At 39.7% G+C, this 18855-nt stretch overlaps 2 protein-coding genes across 8 annotated transcripts in view; both read right to left on the minus strand.

Annotated features, from left to right (window-relative positions):
- The window catches only part of gcgra (glucagon receptor a), a 98833-nt gene that overhangs the window by 34515 nt on the left and 45463 nt on the right, over window positions 1-18855 (minus strand). For 5 of the 7 annotated variants that reach the window (XM_065263214.2, XM_065263213.2, XM_065263209.2 and 2 more), the window contains exon 2: window positions 279-427. In XM_065263214.2, the coding sequence (XP_065119286.1) occupies window positions 279-332 (54 nt within the window). In that variant the 5' untranslated portion in view covers window positions 333-427. Of the gene's footprint in view, window positions 1-278; window positions 428-5616; window positions 5716-18855 lie in introns of those variants that run through there. The other 2 variants (XM_065263211.1, XM_065263215.1) reach the window with 2 other exon arrangements.
- Window positions 1820-2992, minus strand: LOC135744871 (zinc finger BED domain-containing protein 5). Its single transcript, XM_065263249.2, has one exon. It carries the CDS (start codon window positions 2990-2992, stop codon window positions 1820-1822), a length of 1173 nt encoding a protein of 390 aa, XP_065119321.2.

Genomic DNA, 18855 nt, shown 5'->3' on the forward strand with positions numbered 1-18855 from the left:
GCACAGACATAGATTAAAAATAAAATAAAATAGAATATACATAGATTAGAAATACAATAGAATAGACATAGATTAGAAATAAAATAAAATAGAATAGACATAGAATAGACTAGTTAGAATAGAATAGAGCATACCCACAACCTTTGCAATGTTAACACTTTTGCTCTACCAAGTGATCTACATGGCCTTCAAAAAAGTGTTGCCAACCACTGCCTACAGTATTCACTGCCTAAATGGAAAAGTGTAAAAAAGAGAAGTTGGAGGAAGGAACATCTGACCTGGATGCAAGATGAGCAACTGAGCAGACTCAGAAGAAGGAATACTTGTGACATCCCTTATTCCTGCTGCTGGTGCCACCGGAAGAAGCCGAGGGGCCGAAAAGATGTCAAAGGGACTTCATAGGAATACTTCAGCTGGCCCAGACTGCCTAAACCATAGAGAGAGACAGAGAGAGAAATGATAATGATATATAGCTTGACAATCTGCCACAACAAGACTTTGAACCCGAAGCCCCTTATGTGACACTGTTGATGATGTTGCTGCGTCTTGTTAATCAAAGATAACAAACATCATTGCTCCCCAAACTCGTTGCATTATCGGCTGAATGCGTGCCATCACTATAACACACAAGGACATAGGATGTCTGCTGTTTATACGACACAATTAAGACATGGATGAGTGATCTAAATACAACAACAGGCTCATTATTTCAGTTTGGAAAGATCTACAGCACAGCGGCCTCTGGCCAGATGAAGGTCACAGACTGTTGACCATGCCGGCAAGAGGACGCGTTAGACTTTTTCATTCTCCGTCATTGTGATGAACAGGGTCGTAATAATCAATTATCATGTGTCATTTCATATTTTAATGATAATAACTAATAGCTTTTGTTTTCAACATTGAACCTGCAAGATGAGTTAAAATATAAAATATGTTTAATTATTTGTGAAGAGAGCAGATGAACAGAGCCTGTGCGTCACTTTACATGTTCAACATCACATGATACGGATAAAGGAAAGCTTGTTTTTCACGCAGTGACAGTGGCGGCGGTAAAACATGAGACCTTCGTGTCTAAACAGACAAATATGAACTTCACATAAATACCCCTGTGCAGTGCTGTATGAAGTCAAATACACACTTGCCTTTAACTGGACAGGGCTGAGAATTACATTCACAAGTTACAATAAATGATGGGGTAATTTTTCTGTCACTGTTACAAAAAATTCTGTTAACCCGACCTCTGATGCCTCTTTGACTGCTGGTGTGACACTCATGCATAACACGCCCAGTCCAATTACTTAAGTGGTTTAGGTCAGGGGTTCCCAAACTTTTCCATAACAAGGCCCCCCAAATTCCACTAGGTTCTGGCCAAGGCCCCCCTTTTGCATGATGTGTTATTGAACTCATCGACAATACTACGGCAAATTTAAAAATAAATGAATAAAACATCTAGGTGAACATCCACTGAACTTTATTAGTGTTGTAATAATAACCTTTGTATGTCAGAGCTTCATATATAGAAATTTCAATACATTCAAATCTGGTACAGTAATTTCAACATTAAAATTCAACATTGTACCTGTGTGTGTCAGTTAATGGAAAAAGAAAGATCTGTGTGTGTGTGTGTGTGTGTGTGTGTGTGTGTGTGTGTGTGTGTGTGTGTGTGAGAGAGAGAGAGAGAGAGAGAGAGAGAGAGAGAGCATATTAATGGGATGGGTGGGCCTGGTGGCTCCTACACAGTTTGTCAAGCCTGAGCTTCATGTCTGTCAGTGCAATACGCATGTCACTCTCCACATTTAGACGTGCTCTGTGTTTTGTTTTAAGTACTTTTAGTGGTTGCAAAAGGAAGAAGGCATTTCAGAGCACTCTCAGCTAGGATGGGAAAGTCTTTTTTTACATACATCCAGTAGTTAGAGAGGGAAAGAGTCTCAAATTTCATTTTTAAATCCCATGAAGAAATCATCTCAATCAGCTCCTCCTGTGATTTTAAGTCCAGACAAGATCCTACATCAGGGGCAAATGGGTTTCTTACCCAGTTTAGATGGGTGCTGTCAAGGTCAGGGAAATAGTCTCTGAAATATCCCTGGAGGTGCTCCAGGTGGGATTGTATCAGTGGAGAAATGGTGTCCATCTCACCACCAGATGACAGCAGCTCTTGGTGTAATAGTGGGAACATTTCTGTAATTCCCTCCTTGAGCTTGTTTGACCACAGCGTAATCTTCAGGCAAAAAGCACGCACTTTGTCTTGCATATGCACTATGTATGTGTCACGCCCTTGCATGCTTTGGTTAAGCACATTCAGATGAGAAAAAATGTCAGCCATATATGCAAGTTTGAGAATCCAGGCTTCATTTTTAAAACGGTCAGCCAGCTGATGTTTTTCAGACAAGAGAAATTCTGCGACCTCACTCCGCAATTCATACACACGGCTCAAAACTGCCCCCCGTGAAAGCCAGCGTACGTTTGAGTGAAGCAGCAGTCCATCAAAACGGGCTCCCATTTCTTTACACAGAAGAGCAAATAGCCTGTGTTTCAAGGGGCGTGCTTTAATGAAGTTTACTACTTGTATTATGTCCTGTAGTACCTGATTAAGCTCATCATCCAACCGTTTAGCCACCAGTGCTTCTCGATGGAGCATACAGTGCGTGAACGCGGCATTCGGGGCCTTCTGTTTGATGAGAGCCGTCACCCCACTGTTCTTCCCAGTCATAGCCGCGGCCCCATCAGAACACACACCCACGCAACGAGACCAGTCAAGTCCATTTGAATTAATATATTCGTCCAGCACTTGAAAAATGTCTTTCCCGGTGGTTCTACTTTCAAGTGCTTTGCAAAACAGTAATTCCTCGACGAACATTTCTTGGAAAATGAATCTTATGTACACAAGCAACTCGGCAGCGTTAGCGACATCAGTACTTTCATCTAGCTGCAGTGCAAAAAATTCGCTAGCTCTCACCTGGTCCAACAGTTGAGCAGACATATCCTCAGCCATGTCGCCAATACGTCTGCTCACCGTGTTATCAGAGAGCGGTACGGCGTCAATTTGCTTGGCAGCATCCTCACCCAGAAGCTCTTTAACAATGTCTTTGGTAGCTGGTAGTATCAAATCCTCCCCAATTGTGTGCGGTTTCTTAGCTCGCGCAATGTGAAAGGAAACCCAAAACGATGCCCTCAGTGCTCTCTCAGGGACAGTAGCTTGCCGCACAAATGTCGCTGACTGCCTGGTCAAATGTTCTTCCTTTCTTTTAAAAAAGTCAATTGGTTTTTCGGCCTCTGCTGGATGCTTCTGGTTCAGGTGACGTTGAAGTTTTGATGGTTTTAAGCATTCGTTGGAGAGGATTTCGCAGCAAAGAACGCATTTGGGGCACTCGTGTCCGTTCTTCTGCGTGACGGTAAATCCATACTTTATGTATGCTGCCTCATACCTACGAGTCTTACTCGGCCAGGAGTTTGTTTTCTGATTTTTTGTACCTGACGTTTCGATAGCTGGCTCGTCAGTTTTTCTTTTTAAAAATCTATCCATTTTGATAAAGTTTTGACATTTTTTACTAACGTTAAATTAATAAATAGCTGAATAGCTGAGTTTTGGCGGTTGTTACCAAGGCTACATTGACAGGTTACGTGATGGTTTACCCAGCCAATCAGAATGATTAGCATTAAAAGTTTAATGTTCAGATATCGACAAATTATTATAATGCTATTTCATAAAAATACGCATAATAATATAAATTTTTTTTATTTTAAAAATACTTACTGGTATATAATTTTTTTTGCTCTTTTCTTCCAATTTGCTGCGGCCCCCCTTGCGCCACCTGGCGGCCCCCCAGGGGGCCGCGGCCCCCACTTTGAAAACCCCTGGTTTAGGTAGATGAACAATTGAACAGATCACAAAAGTGTATGTGTGTCAGAGGGAGAAATAATGAAGATGATAAAAGATAGGAAGTAATGAAAGCGTTTAGATTTCATGTGCGAATTATGTGAATTTCAAGCGCGAATGACGCAAATTTCACGCATGAATGAAATGAGTTAACAAAAAATTTTCAAGCATCCAACTACGCGCAATTTATTCTCTTCATTCGCATCTAGTGTGAACACTCATTAAGGCAGTCCCATAATGCACTGCAACGACCTAGGTGATATAAAAATCCATCAAAGGTAACAGAAAGGATTATAATTATATGCAGAAAAAAATCAATACTTAAAATATGAAATAGTTTAATTCAATATCACCATACTAATACTGTGTTTGATCCCCTTTCGCCTTCAGAACTGCCTTAATTCTATGTGTCATTGGTTCAACAAGGTGCTGAAAGCATTCTTTAGAAATGTTGGCCCATATAGGATTGCATCTTGCAGTTGATGGAGATTTGTGGGATGCACATCCAGGGCACGAAGCTCCCGTTTCTCCACATCCCAAAGATGCTCTATTGGGTTGAGATCTGGTGACTGTGGGGGCCATTTTAGTACAGTGAACTCATTGTCATGTTCAAGAAACCAATTTGAAATTATTCGAGCTTTGTGACATGGTGCATTATCCTGCTGGAAGTAGCCATCAGAGGATGAATACATGGTGGTCATAAAGGGATGGACATGGTCAGAAACAATGCTCAGGTAGGCCGTGGCATTTAAATTATGCCTAATTGGCACTAAGAAAACATCCCCCACACCATTACACCACCACCAGCAGCCTGCACAGTGGTAACAAGGCATGATGGATCCATGTTCTCATTCTGTTTACGCCAAATTCTGACTCTACTGAATGTCTCAACAGAAATCGAGACTCATCAGACCAGGCAACATTGTTCCAGTCTTCAACTGTCCAATTTTGGTGAGCTCGTGCAAATTGTAGCCTCTTTTTCCTGTTTGTAGTGGAGATGAGTGGTACCCGGTGGGGTCTTCTGCTGTTGTAGCCCATCCGCCTCAAGGTTGTGCGTGTTGTGGCTTCACAAATGCTTTGCTGCATACCTCGGTTGTAACGAGTGGTTATTTCAGTCAAAGTTGCTCTTCTATCAGCTTGAATCAGTCGACTCATTCTCCTCTGACCTCTATCATCAACAAGGCATTTTTGCCCACAGGACTGCCGCATACTGGATGTTTTTCCCTTTTCACACCATTCTTTTTAAACCCTAGAAATGGTTGTGCGTAAAAATCCCAGTAACTGAGCAGATTGTGAAATACTCAGACCGGCCCGTCTGGCACCAAAAACCATGCCATGCTCAAAATTGCTTGCTTACCTTTCTTTCCCATTCTGACATTCAGTTTTGAGTTCAGGAGATTGTCTAGGCCAGGACCACACCCTTAAATGCATTGAAGCAACTGCCATGTGATTGGTTGATTAGATAATTGCATTAATGAGAAATTGCATAGGTGTTCCTAATAATCCTTTAGTATCTATTACATTGTACGCTTAGCCAAGTAATGGAATCACTGGAGAGTGCCATTTATATTACATAAGGAGCATTTTAGATCTGTCATTCATGAGGTAGTTGGTTTGCAGTTTTAAAGAGCAGGTGTCGAGGTAGGGCGGTAGACATTAAGGCAGCTCATTGGTTTTCGGGACAGAGCTATAATGTGCCTGCGTGTGTTGGCATGTTAAGCATAGTAACAGTCACTCACCTGCATATGGATGCATATCCCACTTCAGCCGTAGTCGGAGAACAGAACGAAATCTGAAACGTTTCTGCAAAAAACACCTTTACCATGGAAACATTTTTGGCTAAAACGTTTCAAATTCCATTCTGTTCCAGTCTGCAGGCAGGTTGGAGAAGCATGATAAATGAGTTAAATTATCTTTAAAATTCATTAACTTCATATTAGTGATAACAAAACAAAACAAACGAAAAAGCTCAAACCAGGCCTGTTATGTACAATTCCAACGCTACTTTAATGGAAATTCGTACGTATTTTATGAGGTGGCTAATTCATATTAATTTGTCCATGGTCCATGTTATTTCATAAAATTGATTTTGGTACAGTTAGGTTTGTTGTTGGTCAGAAATATGTTGTTTAGCCCACAACCTTAGCGATATCCGTCTTTCCACATTTAAGTAGATAGGACTTTAGTCTTGCATGACTGAAATAACTGCCAAGAGGTGTTGCAGACATGGCCGCCTAGAGGCGCGAAATCCCTTAAGGTACTTTGGCATTACTTTTTATGAGCTAATAAAACGTAAATATAAACACCAGAGAGTCATTTGCAGCACTCTAAAAACAAAACTTTTCCAATGAATGGAAGTCAACCATTAAACCCAGACAGAGACAGAGAGTCATTGTATTTATGGACTGTTGGTCAGACATGGAAGAACTGTGTATTTATTAACTAAATTAATTGACCAAGGACGGCAAGGTTATGCATTATGATGTAAACTAAAACTATGCAGCACAGTCGGTCAGCAAGTGTCAGACTTTGACTTATGCCGTAATGTCTGGTCCACATTTTATCTTATTTTTAGAAAAGCACTGGATACATAGACAGAAATGGTAATCTCAGAAATGTAAGCACATTTTTTTAATAATCAGAAATAGCTGATATCACAATAATAAATCGGCATGGATAAACTTTGAAATAAATTCAGTGTCAGTCTGCAATTGCAAGTGGAATTTATTAGTTTATTAAAGAGCACCTATTGTCCGATTAACCTTTTTACATCCTTTGGTGTATTAGTACATGTTAACAATATGCAAAAGGTACAAATCCCAAAGTAAATGATGATGTGAGTTATCATCTCCAACGTTAATCTCTTTTCTTGGACTACAACAAACACACAGATTGTAGGCAACAGTTTACTTTAAAAAAAATATCATAATTCCTCCCGCTTTGACTCACAGCCTGTAAGTTAACTCCTATTAGCACTGCATTGTGTGGAAATCTTTCAAACATGGTAAGGAGCATCACATTTTCAAAAAGAGAGGGAAATCTGGAGCTACAAAAATGTACGGTATGTGGAAAATAATGTGTTTTTAACCATAAACCATGCGTACACATTGTATTATACCAAATACACAAAATAACGTTTTTAGCAATTAAATAGGGGCACTTTAATAAATATCAAGTTTACTTGCTACTTATGCTGCATTTACACCAACCGCGGTAGAGGCGTGAAGCGCAAGTGATTTCAATGGTAAGTCAATGTGAAGACGCGTTGACGGGCGTCAGGAGGTCCCGCGGCGCGGAAGAGGCGTTGTGCGCGGTACGCGCGGTAAGCGGGAATGGTGCTTTTTGTGCATCTTGATCACGCGAATTTGCGGCTGACGCCCGAGTTGAAAATTTTGAACTTTGGCGGAATCAGGATCAGGAGCCTGCTTGCTGCTGTGGTGGCAGCCCCGCCCGGAGTCACTCATTCAACCAAGGACATTGGGCAACCTGGTAATTGTAATACACACTTCACTTTTGAGGGACGTGACGTTTATCGACCCGCGCTGTTTATTTTCCCCATAGTAAGGTTACCAAATACAAACTGGTAACTCTCTCGATAAATGCACAATCGACATCAGTCATTTTGCAAACAGACAACCGCATAGCACTTGCCCCTCCCACAAGAAGCGGAGTTTGCCTCTGACGCGCTTCAAATGCTTGCTTTTTCCGCGCGTCTACTCCGCTCTACACGAGCGAATGCATCCAAATTGTTCAAGCGGCAAACCACGCGCGGTAGACGCGATTTTGACGCCCAAAACGCGTTTGGTGTAAACTCAGCATAACTCTTTCCCCGCCATTGACCAGTTATCTCTTCAATTAAGAGAAAACGCTTTCCTGTCAATAAAGCTTCCCTGGCTAGTTAAACTTTAATTCTGCTATTATCCACTAGTTGGCGATCTTACCAAACCTACTTTTTCGTGTTACTTGTTATCTGCTGTGTTTTTGTGATTTACTGACTTTGGTGTGCTTGTGAAATATCTGTGTAGTATCTGCCCGCCTGTTTGTCATTATTACAGTTGAATCATATCTCACTATCGCCATACTGTCCCCCGGTTACTGTACTTTGCCCTCGTGTTGTTTGTAATCCCTGTTATCCGGGGAAACGCGGACAGGTAAGCTAATCGCACGATATACACTTTGCACACATAGTTTTGGTTTCACTGTTTAGACACATTAGGTTAGGAGTGGTTGCTACCACGTGTATGTTTTATTTTGGCTAGTTAGTGTAGGTTAGGTAGGGCGTGAAAACGCTGAAGACTTTTTCTTTCTATTCTCTTTTGGTTTGTTAGCTAGCTTAGAGGGTTTTCAAACAGTTAGTTTTGTTTTGTTTTGCTGATTTCTTTGATTTAGCACCACTCTCGTCCCTTTTCCCTGGATTTTGTGTTGTTCCCCTGTTGTACTGTAAATACTGTAAATAGCCACCTTTACTTTTTTCTGCTTTATTACTTATCACCAAATACTTTAAAATATTTCACTAAATTTATTTGTCTTTATATCTTACATTTGTATAATAAATATTCACGTTAAGAGTTTTGTGCGGTTGTCATTACTACCCACACACACACCTACTGGAGTTATCTTTCTTTTACACTAAATGTTACATCCCTGCCCTTAACAACAGTTGGGGTCGTAACAATAACACAGAAGCATCCACTGATCCAAAAGCAGTAAAAACTCTGTGTATGTTTTGATCATCTTTCTGAATTTGATCTCTTACGCAGGTCACTTACAAAAAATTGATTTATTTCAGCTTTTTGCTCAAAATTTTGTATATTTGAAAAAACAATTAAGGTGATAAAAAGAGAACAAATGAAGATAGGATTCAACTTTTTTTGGTTTGTTTGTTTGAAAGCTGAAGGTCTGTTCTCGCATTTGATATATTGTATGTTTATATATTTATAGAAAGCATTAAACTTTTGTGAAAATCCCCAGAAAATGTTTGCGCTAGCTGGAAACTTTTTAAGTACCTCAAATAATCTCTAAATATCTTTAAATGATTTAGCACGATGGCAAGCTGTCTCCATTGTCTTATTAATTCACTGAAACATTAAAGTATTATCAGTACAGCTATTACCCGAAAACTTCCCATCACAGTATACCACGGTAGAAATAATGAATATAAAAATTTCTTCCTCTTCCAAAAATGCTAATTAAATTTAAAACAAGTGAGCCAGGATACTGTTTTTGGAATACCAGGGGTAATTTTGCCTCATTCCCCAACAGTCGTGTGACAGTTTTGACACCTGAGCCCTCGCCTCAACGCACAAGCTGTAATGCGGTTATTAAAACAATCGGAGGAGGCATCACTGCAGATTGGGGAATGTTGCCCAGGAATTATTCTTCAGACTTTTCAGACTCGAGGCGAAAACTGAGGAAGACATCTTACCCTGACAACTTGCAACGTTTTGAGTGTAACATTGTGCACAGTGGTGATTTGACCCAATTAGACAAACCCATGGGCCACATGCAGTTTAAGAGTGAAGAGAGTGAAATAATGATGGGTGGGCTCAGTTGCCTGAGGTAATAAGATATTGTTCAAAGACAAAAACACAACTAACAGCATGCGAGCATTATGCAAGGATGGCATTTATTCCACTAGCTCCTCATTCTTACAATGACTGTCAGCATGTAAATCTCTGTTGTCAGATGAGATGACTGAAGGCTTCATGTAGCTATTAAGTTTCATGTAAAGATGCTTTATAAATGGGTTTTAAAACAAAACTCTTAGGATGAGTTAAAAACAACACAATCAGTGTTCGTTTTGGGACAACACATTAAAACCCCATTCAGACAGCACTTTGGTCCCAGAAAATTTCTGTAAAATTGACAAAGAGGATTTTGTGAACACAAACGCATCTTGTAAATGTTATGAGACTGCTCCCGTAAAGAAGACTTGTACCGTAAGTCTTCACATGAGGTGAATGCGTTTTAACGTTTCTCATTTACTTTTAATGGGTGATGTCATGCAGTGCCGAACTGAATTGTGGATCCGTCAACGTCACGTAACTGCCGTTTCTTGCGGCAGAAGTTAAAAATTTCTCAACTTTTCAAGCGCCAAAGCGCGCGTCTCCCAATCAGATCGCCTTATGCAAATAAACTAGTGCGAGCCAGCAAATTAAGTTTATGCAAGAACAGGGGATGTGTTGCGGCCACTGTGATTGGCTGTTGGCCACGCTTCAGATTTTTTTTGCTTGTTTTATGCACAAAATCACTTACATTTGATATTTTTGGTCTAAAAACTAGACTTATTTTCTTGGCTCGTTTTGCTCATCAAGAAAAAGCATCTTAATTTAAGAACTTTTAGATATTTTGTACTAAAAAAACAAGACAAAATACTAAGAATTTCTTTCTTGAAAATCATTTACCATTTTTATTCAACTAGCAGATTTTTTTGCTTGTTTGTAAATTCAAATTTGCTGAAATTGTATATTTTTTGTCTAAAAACTAGACTTATTTTCCTAGGTCATTTTGCTCATTAAGAAAATACATCTTAATTTAAGGATTTTTAGACACAAAAACAATACAAAAATACTAAGAATCTTTTGCAGAGAAGCTGAGATCATTCACCAACATGACAGAACAGCGCATCACACACTCCTTATGATCTTGTCATCAACAAAATGCACGCGTGTGGTTTCTCGAAAGACAAATCACAGAAAATTAGCAAACTTCAGACACTATCAAGTGCAGTAAATATGTCACGTGTCTTTACGTATCTTTATGGTATGTGTGTTAGTGCGCTCACAGTCTGGAAAATCATGGGCAGTGTGAATGAACCAAAATGTAAATGATCCTGAACAAATCCTGATTGCATTTTCAGTGCATTTTCCGTAATATATGAGTGAATGCGTTAATGCGTTGTCCCAGAATACACACATCTCTGTCTTAGTATTGGAACTTTTAACACAACTTGCGTTTCATTTTTACACAAAATGACACGTAATGTGTTAAAATAGCCGAACGCAATAAATGTGTAAAAAAAATATTAACACATCCTTTCTTAAGGGGGTCGCACACTGGATGAGAAGCGCCGCGTCACGCCATGTATCTAAAAACAGATCACATTATTTTCTATGAATGTACGCACACCGGAGGCACCTGTCGGCAGCTGTCCGCTGTGACACTGGATACTGCTCAAATCCCTGTCGCGCCACAGAGCACCACTCACATAGTTTAACATTAAATAACATTATATTTGTGCCAAATTGTTAGCGAATAACATCGTCTACTAACGTATATTCTGCATTTTGAAGTAGACGCTATCTGACTGAGCTTATGCAATGTGCACTTCCGGTGTACGATACCTCAGAGATGTCTTAGACGCAGCGATGTGCTTCTCGTCCGGTGTTTGAGCCCTTTAGAGTAAAGCTACCACTCAGTGGCGGCTGGTCAATAGAGGGCAACCATCCAAATTATTTAGAGAAGAAGACATAAGTAAATTATATATTGCAAAATAATTTTGAAATTAAAAGATTTATTTACACTACTCGCATAGTAGTCATGTTAGCATAAAAATATGTATGTAAATGTAAAACGTGACCATACTTTTCCTCATTTTTGACAATAACTTATCTGAGTGCAGTTGAGTGGTAAATGCCCTCTCATTCACTGCTTCAACGGTCAGTCCATATTTCAAAATTCAGCATATTTCATTCACACAATCTGTGCTAAATAGTGTACAAAAGATAATTACAGAGGAGACGATGGACATCTCTTGAACAAACAAAACAGTTTCGCATTGAGCGTTCACACATCACTAACAAGTGCCACACAACAGCCATTGACAGTTTGTATTTAAGGACCTGATTTTGTGCAAAACAGGAGCACTGACTGAAATGAGAGTGAAAGAGAAAACAAACCACTTAAAATAATTCACACAATGCACGTCAGCTTCATTTCTCTTCTGAAGAGCGCAGAAAGAGGAAAGAGCGTGGACATACTATATGCTCCTGTATAGTATGCAATTACAGCAATGGCCCTTTTATCTGACCTGGACATACCTGACCACAGCTGCTCTTTATTTAGAGAGAAACAGCCAAAGTTGCATATGTTTCACTGAAATTGTACTGAAATGCTCTACTTTGTGCTCTCACAAGCTGGCTTGATGTAAAAAAAAATCATGCAAATGATAAAATAAAACAACCGAACTAGCTGTGTACTGTGAAAAAGAAACCATCCTCACTGCATGTCGCCGTATCAGGTGTTTAAATTAGAGAAAGCAAGATGTGTTGTTTTGAAACTGTGAAACTTAGGGGACTTTTGAGGACTTTATCCCAGCCTACAGAACAACCCTGATGTTATTTGCTTATGGTGCAAGACCAATGTTCATGGAGCAAATTTTCCCAGCTCAGAGGCATTTCTTCTCAGTAATGTAATGTGAGAAACTTTTGGAGATCGATAACCAGAGGGAAAGTAACATGTTGTTTGTGCTACTACAGCCACAGTCTAGATCTTTTTTTAGGCCACAAAACAATGTGATGATGAATACAGGAGACTGTCCCCCCAAAAAACAACCCCATAGGTTGTTTGTGCAGGCAGCTTATTATGACCTGTAACTATGGTTTAAGGATAAGCGCGCGGTAGTTGCCAGCAGCTTATTATGTTTCAAGGTTGGTCACCTTATGCGTCAGATCAAAACATATTTAATTCTCAACCTGTCCTCCAACCCGTACGATTGTATTGGTCATATGTCCATTCCCCCAAATATGACCTAGCACCTCTGACTGTAGTGACTGTACTTTTACATGTTGTGCTTTATATGGTTAAAAAAAGGGTGGGGTTAGATGCTCCAAAATATATTTTAAACGATAGAGTAAAGCAGCAGAGTTTTGCGTGTGTGTTTGTCTGACACAGGATTTCATTGAAAAGTCCCAACCAGGTCATGAGTTGCAGACAGTGTAACGGTGCATTCACACCAGCCGCAGTAGAGGCGTATTTACGCGCTATTTACGCGTAGTTGGATGCTTGAACATTTGAGCTTACTCGCTTCATTCGCGAGTGAAAGCCGCGTGTGAAATTCGAATCATTCGAGACATTCACGCGGAAATTCGCATCAAGGGAGGGGCTTCTGCGACTCTGGTGAGACCCGTCATTACTACAGCAAGGTCCTGATTGGTTAACAGAAATCCGCCAAAGTTCAGATCTTTCAACTCACACGTTTCCCACAGGAACTCTCCATTACTACCGCGGCAGGATGCCTAATCCCGTCTTTGCATTCACTTCACATGTAAATCACTCGCGCTTGCTGCCTCTACAGTGTAACTTGTTGGAAATAGGCGCTTAAGTGCATATAATGTAAATGACACAAACATGTAGTTAATCTTAAGTTTCCAGTGTTGTTTGCTCCTCCCGCAGCTCGTGACTCCTCCTCCCGAATGTTTCCGTGCTTTTACAGAAACAGCTAGAGCTGATCTGTCTTTAATAAATCTGATAAAACTAAAGACTCTTCAGAGATATGTAGGATGTAATAATACTCTATAGTTATTAAAAATTAACATCAGATATGTAGAAACAGCATGCGTTATGGGAGCTTTAACATCATTCCAGCATCTGTGGCTATATTTATGACAAGAACTAGTTAATCTACACTAGGGATGTGCATTTATGTCATTTTTTCATTTCGATTAATCCATAGGTCTGAAGAACGAGTACTTGATTAACTGGGGGTGGGGCAATCAAAGGGGCGTACACGTCATGGTGAAATATTTTTATTAAAAACACTCAAATAAAACTTAATTTCGAAGAAACTATGACAGAACAATGAACACATAGTAGATTCCTAATTAATTAAATGTTTTTAACAGAAACCTCTAACAGGAAAAGCTCCGTGATGAAGTGAAACTAAAGGGTTAATAAACACAAACCGAAGCGCTTTCTATATGACACACTCTGCATAATATTAAGCCTTTATACAATATCCAAATGCCGCCATATCCACAATAAATAAATAAATAAACCCACATGATCATCGTTTTTGTGATGGATCATCGATGCCACGTTCCAGTACTCGAGCAATCGAGTACTCGTGCCCATCCCTAATCTACACCGTTCTTCTAAACCAGGGGTCCAGGGTCCATGTTAAAAAAACTTCCAAGGGCGCCTCAAGATAACTTAACATGACAAAACAAGCAACTAAATGTCAAAATATTTAAGTTAATCCACATACAGGATGGGGTAAGGACAATTTGGCATCTTTAATTCATCTAACACCACAAGCCACTGTATCACCCCGGTGCTATTTTAGTAAAAGGTACTATGGGTCATACAGTATTTTGGTAATGGAGAAACTACTTAAACTGTCATATGGGTTGGAGGATAGATTGGCACAAATACCCATACGCCTTTTAGCCCATTGTCATTTAAACCGCAGGATAAGATAACAAGCACAGTTCTTCTGTCACGCTGGGCTTCATATCTGATGTTGAGCTCACGAAGAGTTCAGAGATGAACCAGCATGTGGGCTCGCCAGCATTTTATTGAGGATCGTGGTAGGAAATGTCAGAGAGTGCCAGCTCTGTCACATCACATGACACTCTGCACATCTAGACTCAAGATTTATGTAAGTGAATCTGTGCCATCGTCAGCAGCATTGCTTACTGACTGCTGCAGGTTTTATCTGTGACTCGCTGTGTAAAACGCATGACACTGATTCATCAAATAAGTTCATTCAAAGATAAAGTTATGGTAAATTATACGGCAGCAAGATACTATTGAAATATTGCAAATTTGCATCTTGCAATAACTGAAAGATTTTAATACTAAACAAGCAGGCCATGTGATGAAAGACAATAAGAGAGACAAAGAAGTAACCCTAGTTCCGGTTAAGATTATGTTTACAAGAATGTTCTTGATGTTTTCGGGACAATATAACTATACCATACGTAAGCAGAGTATGGGTGGTATTATTGTGTTCAATGGTGTTTAGACTGATCAGGGTGTGTAAGGTGTTTAGGATGTTTTTATAGACACAAACACTATAAACAAGTATATATTTGTGATTCATCCTGAAACACATAAAAGTCCTGCAATGGAAAATCTAAAGTTGGCCAGAAAGTACAAAAGGTTGGGAATCAGACAATACAGACACATGTATGATAAATGGTTTGATCTAAATGTAGGATTTTCAGATGTGAAGCACTCTGTCATCTCTGTCTGCAGGAATCCATTAACAGCCCACTTGCAGACATTTTCTGGGCTTTCTGTAGCCTGCAGACTCGTGACCACAGTGTATTAAAGTTCTCACCGTCCCCAGAAGCCAAACATCTGGGCAGAGTGTTACACAATATGCTGAGATTTTAGAAATTGTCTCCCATTGGTCTTGAAGTCATCATCGATGCACTTTATCCTATTACATACTGCCATGAATAATGTCTAGTGTTGTAACCAAATTTACTGTAATTCCAGAACCGTCATTAGAGCTGCAGCTTTTTGTGTCAGTTTTTGTGTCTGTGGCACGACTTTCATTATCGTGTCATTTTATATTTTGTTTTCTCATTGTTTTTTCCTATTTTTTTTTTACCATTGTCCTTAGGGTTGGGGATAGAACTCTAATGCTGAGCTTACACCAAACGCGTTTTGGGCGTCAAAATCGCGTGTACCGCGCGTGGTTTGCCGCTTGAACAATTTGGATGCATTCGCGCGTGTAGAGCGGAGTAGACGCGCGGAAAAAGCAAGCATTTAACGCGCGTCAGAGGCAAACTCCGCTTCTTGTGGGAGGGGCAACTGCTGTGCGAGTGTCTGTTTGCAAAATGACTGATGTTGATTGTGCATTTATTGAGAGAGTTACCAGTTTGTATTTGGTAACCTTACTATAGGGGGAAAATAAACGGCGCGGGTCGATAAACGTCACGTGACTCAAAAGTGAAGTGTGTATTACAACTTACCAGGTTGCCTAAAGTCCTTACTGACACTCTTTCAAGCGAGGTCCTTTTTATTCCTGTCTCCTCTATAGAAATAACAACTTGTGTCATGTAGCTTCGAGTGACTGCTTGAGTGAGTAACTCCGGGCGGGGCTGCCACCACAGCAGCAGGCAGGCTCCTGATTGGTTAATGCGGCGCGAAATTCCGCCAAAGTTCAAATTTTTCAACTCGGGGCGTCAGACGCAAATTCGCGTGAACCGCAAAATGCACAAAAGCACCATTCGCGCGTATCGCGCAGAACGCTCAATTCGCGCGAGCTTCACGCGCGAATGAGGCGGAAACGCGTCTTCCGCTCCGCGCCGAACGCATCTTCCGCGCCGCGGGACCTCCTGATGCGCGTCAACGCGTCTTCACATTGACTTAACATTGAAATCACTAGCGCTTCACGCCCTTACCGCGGTTGGTGTAAATGCAGCATAACCCCAACTCAAAGTGAGAATAGTTTTAAAAGCAGAAGAAAACCCAATGCATAAAATTACATCCTAACACAAACACCGAATCTAACCCTAACGCCAAGCGACAATGCTTTAAAAACAGGAAAAAACAATGAGAATAAATATAAAATGACACGATAAAGAAAGTCGTGCCACAGATACGAAAAACTATTTATAGAAATTCATGCTAAGTGACACGAAAAAGACATTCACGTTCCAGTGGCACGAAAAACAGCGGAAAATCATGTCAATAACACAAATAAATTAATTAAATATTTTGTTACTATAACACTTCCTGCCGTGAGATAGGGTAGCTACAGTAGCCCTAAATGAACAAACTGCTCTACGAGGCGCGTTTCGTCACTACGTTGTCTTAGACATCAATAGTCCTGCCGCGAAAGTCAACGTATTAATAAACATTTGACTTTTTTAATTTAGTCGTTTAGATTAGTAGACTAATCAAAAAATTAGTCGAAAGATTAGTAGTTCGAAAATTTGTCGTTCGTGGCAGCACTAGACGACAACATGTTTGTCCTGTGGCCCCTACCGTAGCTTTTTTGATGTGTTTCAAAAGGAAGAGGTGATTGGTGGACTGAGCCGTTGGTTGCAATATCACAATATCACCACTAGATGCACTATAATCTACACACTGCACCTTTAAAGAAGGAAAATCCAACATAAATACTGCCTTACACAGCACAAAGTATACCTGAAAGGCTATTTTCAAGTTAATCTCTATGCCTATCTCTTGCATACTGAGATAATATAGTCAGTCAACCCTCAGTGTGTACAAACAAACAAATTGATTATTCAATATATTAAATCTAGTTTCCAACAATGTAACTGCATTACCTGCAGGCACACACATAAGGTTTGCTTTAGTTTTGCTCAAGCTATTAATATTTAACAGCTACTATTAGCCTCATTAAACAGCAATTTCAATCTGACATGATTTATGTGTACAATGAAGTAGCATAGTGTAGTATTGAAGCATCGATGAGTGAAACGTCAATAAACAGAGCAAGAACAAAGTACAGATTTAGTACAGATAGAGTATCATGATTATAGATCAACAATTTAACATGAACTGTACCATAACTTTTGTTCCTTAAGCTCAAATAGCACTAACAAAAATACCTTTCAGCTAATGCGCATACAGGCACCTCACGTGACTCTGTACAGGGCCCCTCCCCCAGAGAATCGTCAGTCTTTATCAATTGATGATTGGTTCTTTAAACTGAAAAGCGGGACTTTTGACAGAGCGGCCATATTGAGCTTTGATAATGTGTAAAAAAGCTCTCGAAGGCACTTGCATCGTATTTTACACCTCAAAGGTTCCTCAACAGAGAAAGTAGCAGATCTATTGCTTTAGTCAGCAGTAGTTATTAGTTCATGGAGTCATGATCTAGTACTCATGGTTTTAGCTCCTTGTTAACAATAACTCTCATTAAGCCAAGCAGAGCAGAGCTCAGTTAGACTCAACGTTCAGAGAAAACAGGGCTGGATTCACTCAAAGGTTACACAGCGCCTGTCAAATGCTAAAAAAGGTCTTTCCACAGCCAATAGTAGAAAGGTCAGTAAATTGATTAATTATTACTGAGGTATTAGACTGCAAGACAACAGAAGGAACTTCAGAAGAACTTTTGGCTGCGCTCACATTGCATTCAGTTATGATTTGTTTTTCCAGACAAAAACTTTAAAATCTTTACATGAACGTTTTCCAAATCTTTCACTTGCAAACTGTCCTTTCAGAGTCAAATGCATTTCCGACTCCAAATTTGAATTGAAATCAACATGCAAATGTAGTTTGTTCCCAAAAGTCTCAAAATGTCTTGGAAGGTTTTCTGCAGAAAAAATCTAGCTGAACAGATAGTCTGACAGTGTGTTGCAGCATGTACTAGCAGCCTGTTTTACATTAGTACCACTACCACTTATGATAAGAACTAGTTTAGGCGTACAGTATTTGAGTAGGGCTGCAACTATTCACAGTTAGACTTAACTGTAATTTCTACAGTTATTTACCACAAAATGGCCAGTAAAATATCATCATTTTCTTTTCCAATTTATTACTGTAATATGCATTGCATTATGGGTATTAAAATTGAATCAACAGTGATTTACTGTATGTTTTGAATTTGCGGTAGACTGCTGTAAAACAACTGTAGTTGAATAAAATAGTGTTATAAAAGCATATAAAATGGAAAAATAAAATATACCTATGAAATGAAATACATTTTATTTGTTATGCTTTTAGCAGTGAAGCAAATTTCAAAATGTGAATGGTTTTTCAGCAGTGTAAATAATTTATTGAGAATTGTAGATAGAAACAAGAAAGGGATTATGGATAAATGCTTGACCGTCAGATTTGAATTTGACCTCAAGACTTCAAAACAATAGTGACGCCAAGATTTCGCTCCTCGGAGTGATGTGAGAGTGATAGAAGAGGCTACTTGGGGAGTGTAGCGAATAACTTTCATCAAGTGACTCTGTAGCACTGTGGTAGTGTTATGGACCTACGACACGGGTGACCCGGGTTCGATTTCCCTTCAAGGCAATATTTTTTTAAACTAGGTTACAGTAAGGGTA

The sequence above is a fragment of the Paramisgurnus dabryanus genome, chromosome 3 (genome assembly GCF_030506205.2).
Source record: "Paramisgurnus dabryanus chromosome 3, PD_genome_1.1, whole genome shotgun sequence".
NCBI classification, from domain to species: domain Eukaryota; kingdom Metazoa; phylum Chordata; class Actinopteri; order Cypriniformes; family Cobitidae; genus Paramisgurnus; species Paramisgurnus dabryanus.

Excerpts from the sequence above, each read along its gene's own strand:
- LOC135744871 (XM_065263249.2), bottom strand. The coding sequence starts at position 2,992 with ATGGCTGAGGATATGTCTGCTCAACTGTTGGACCAGGTGAGAGCTAGC.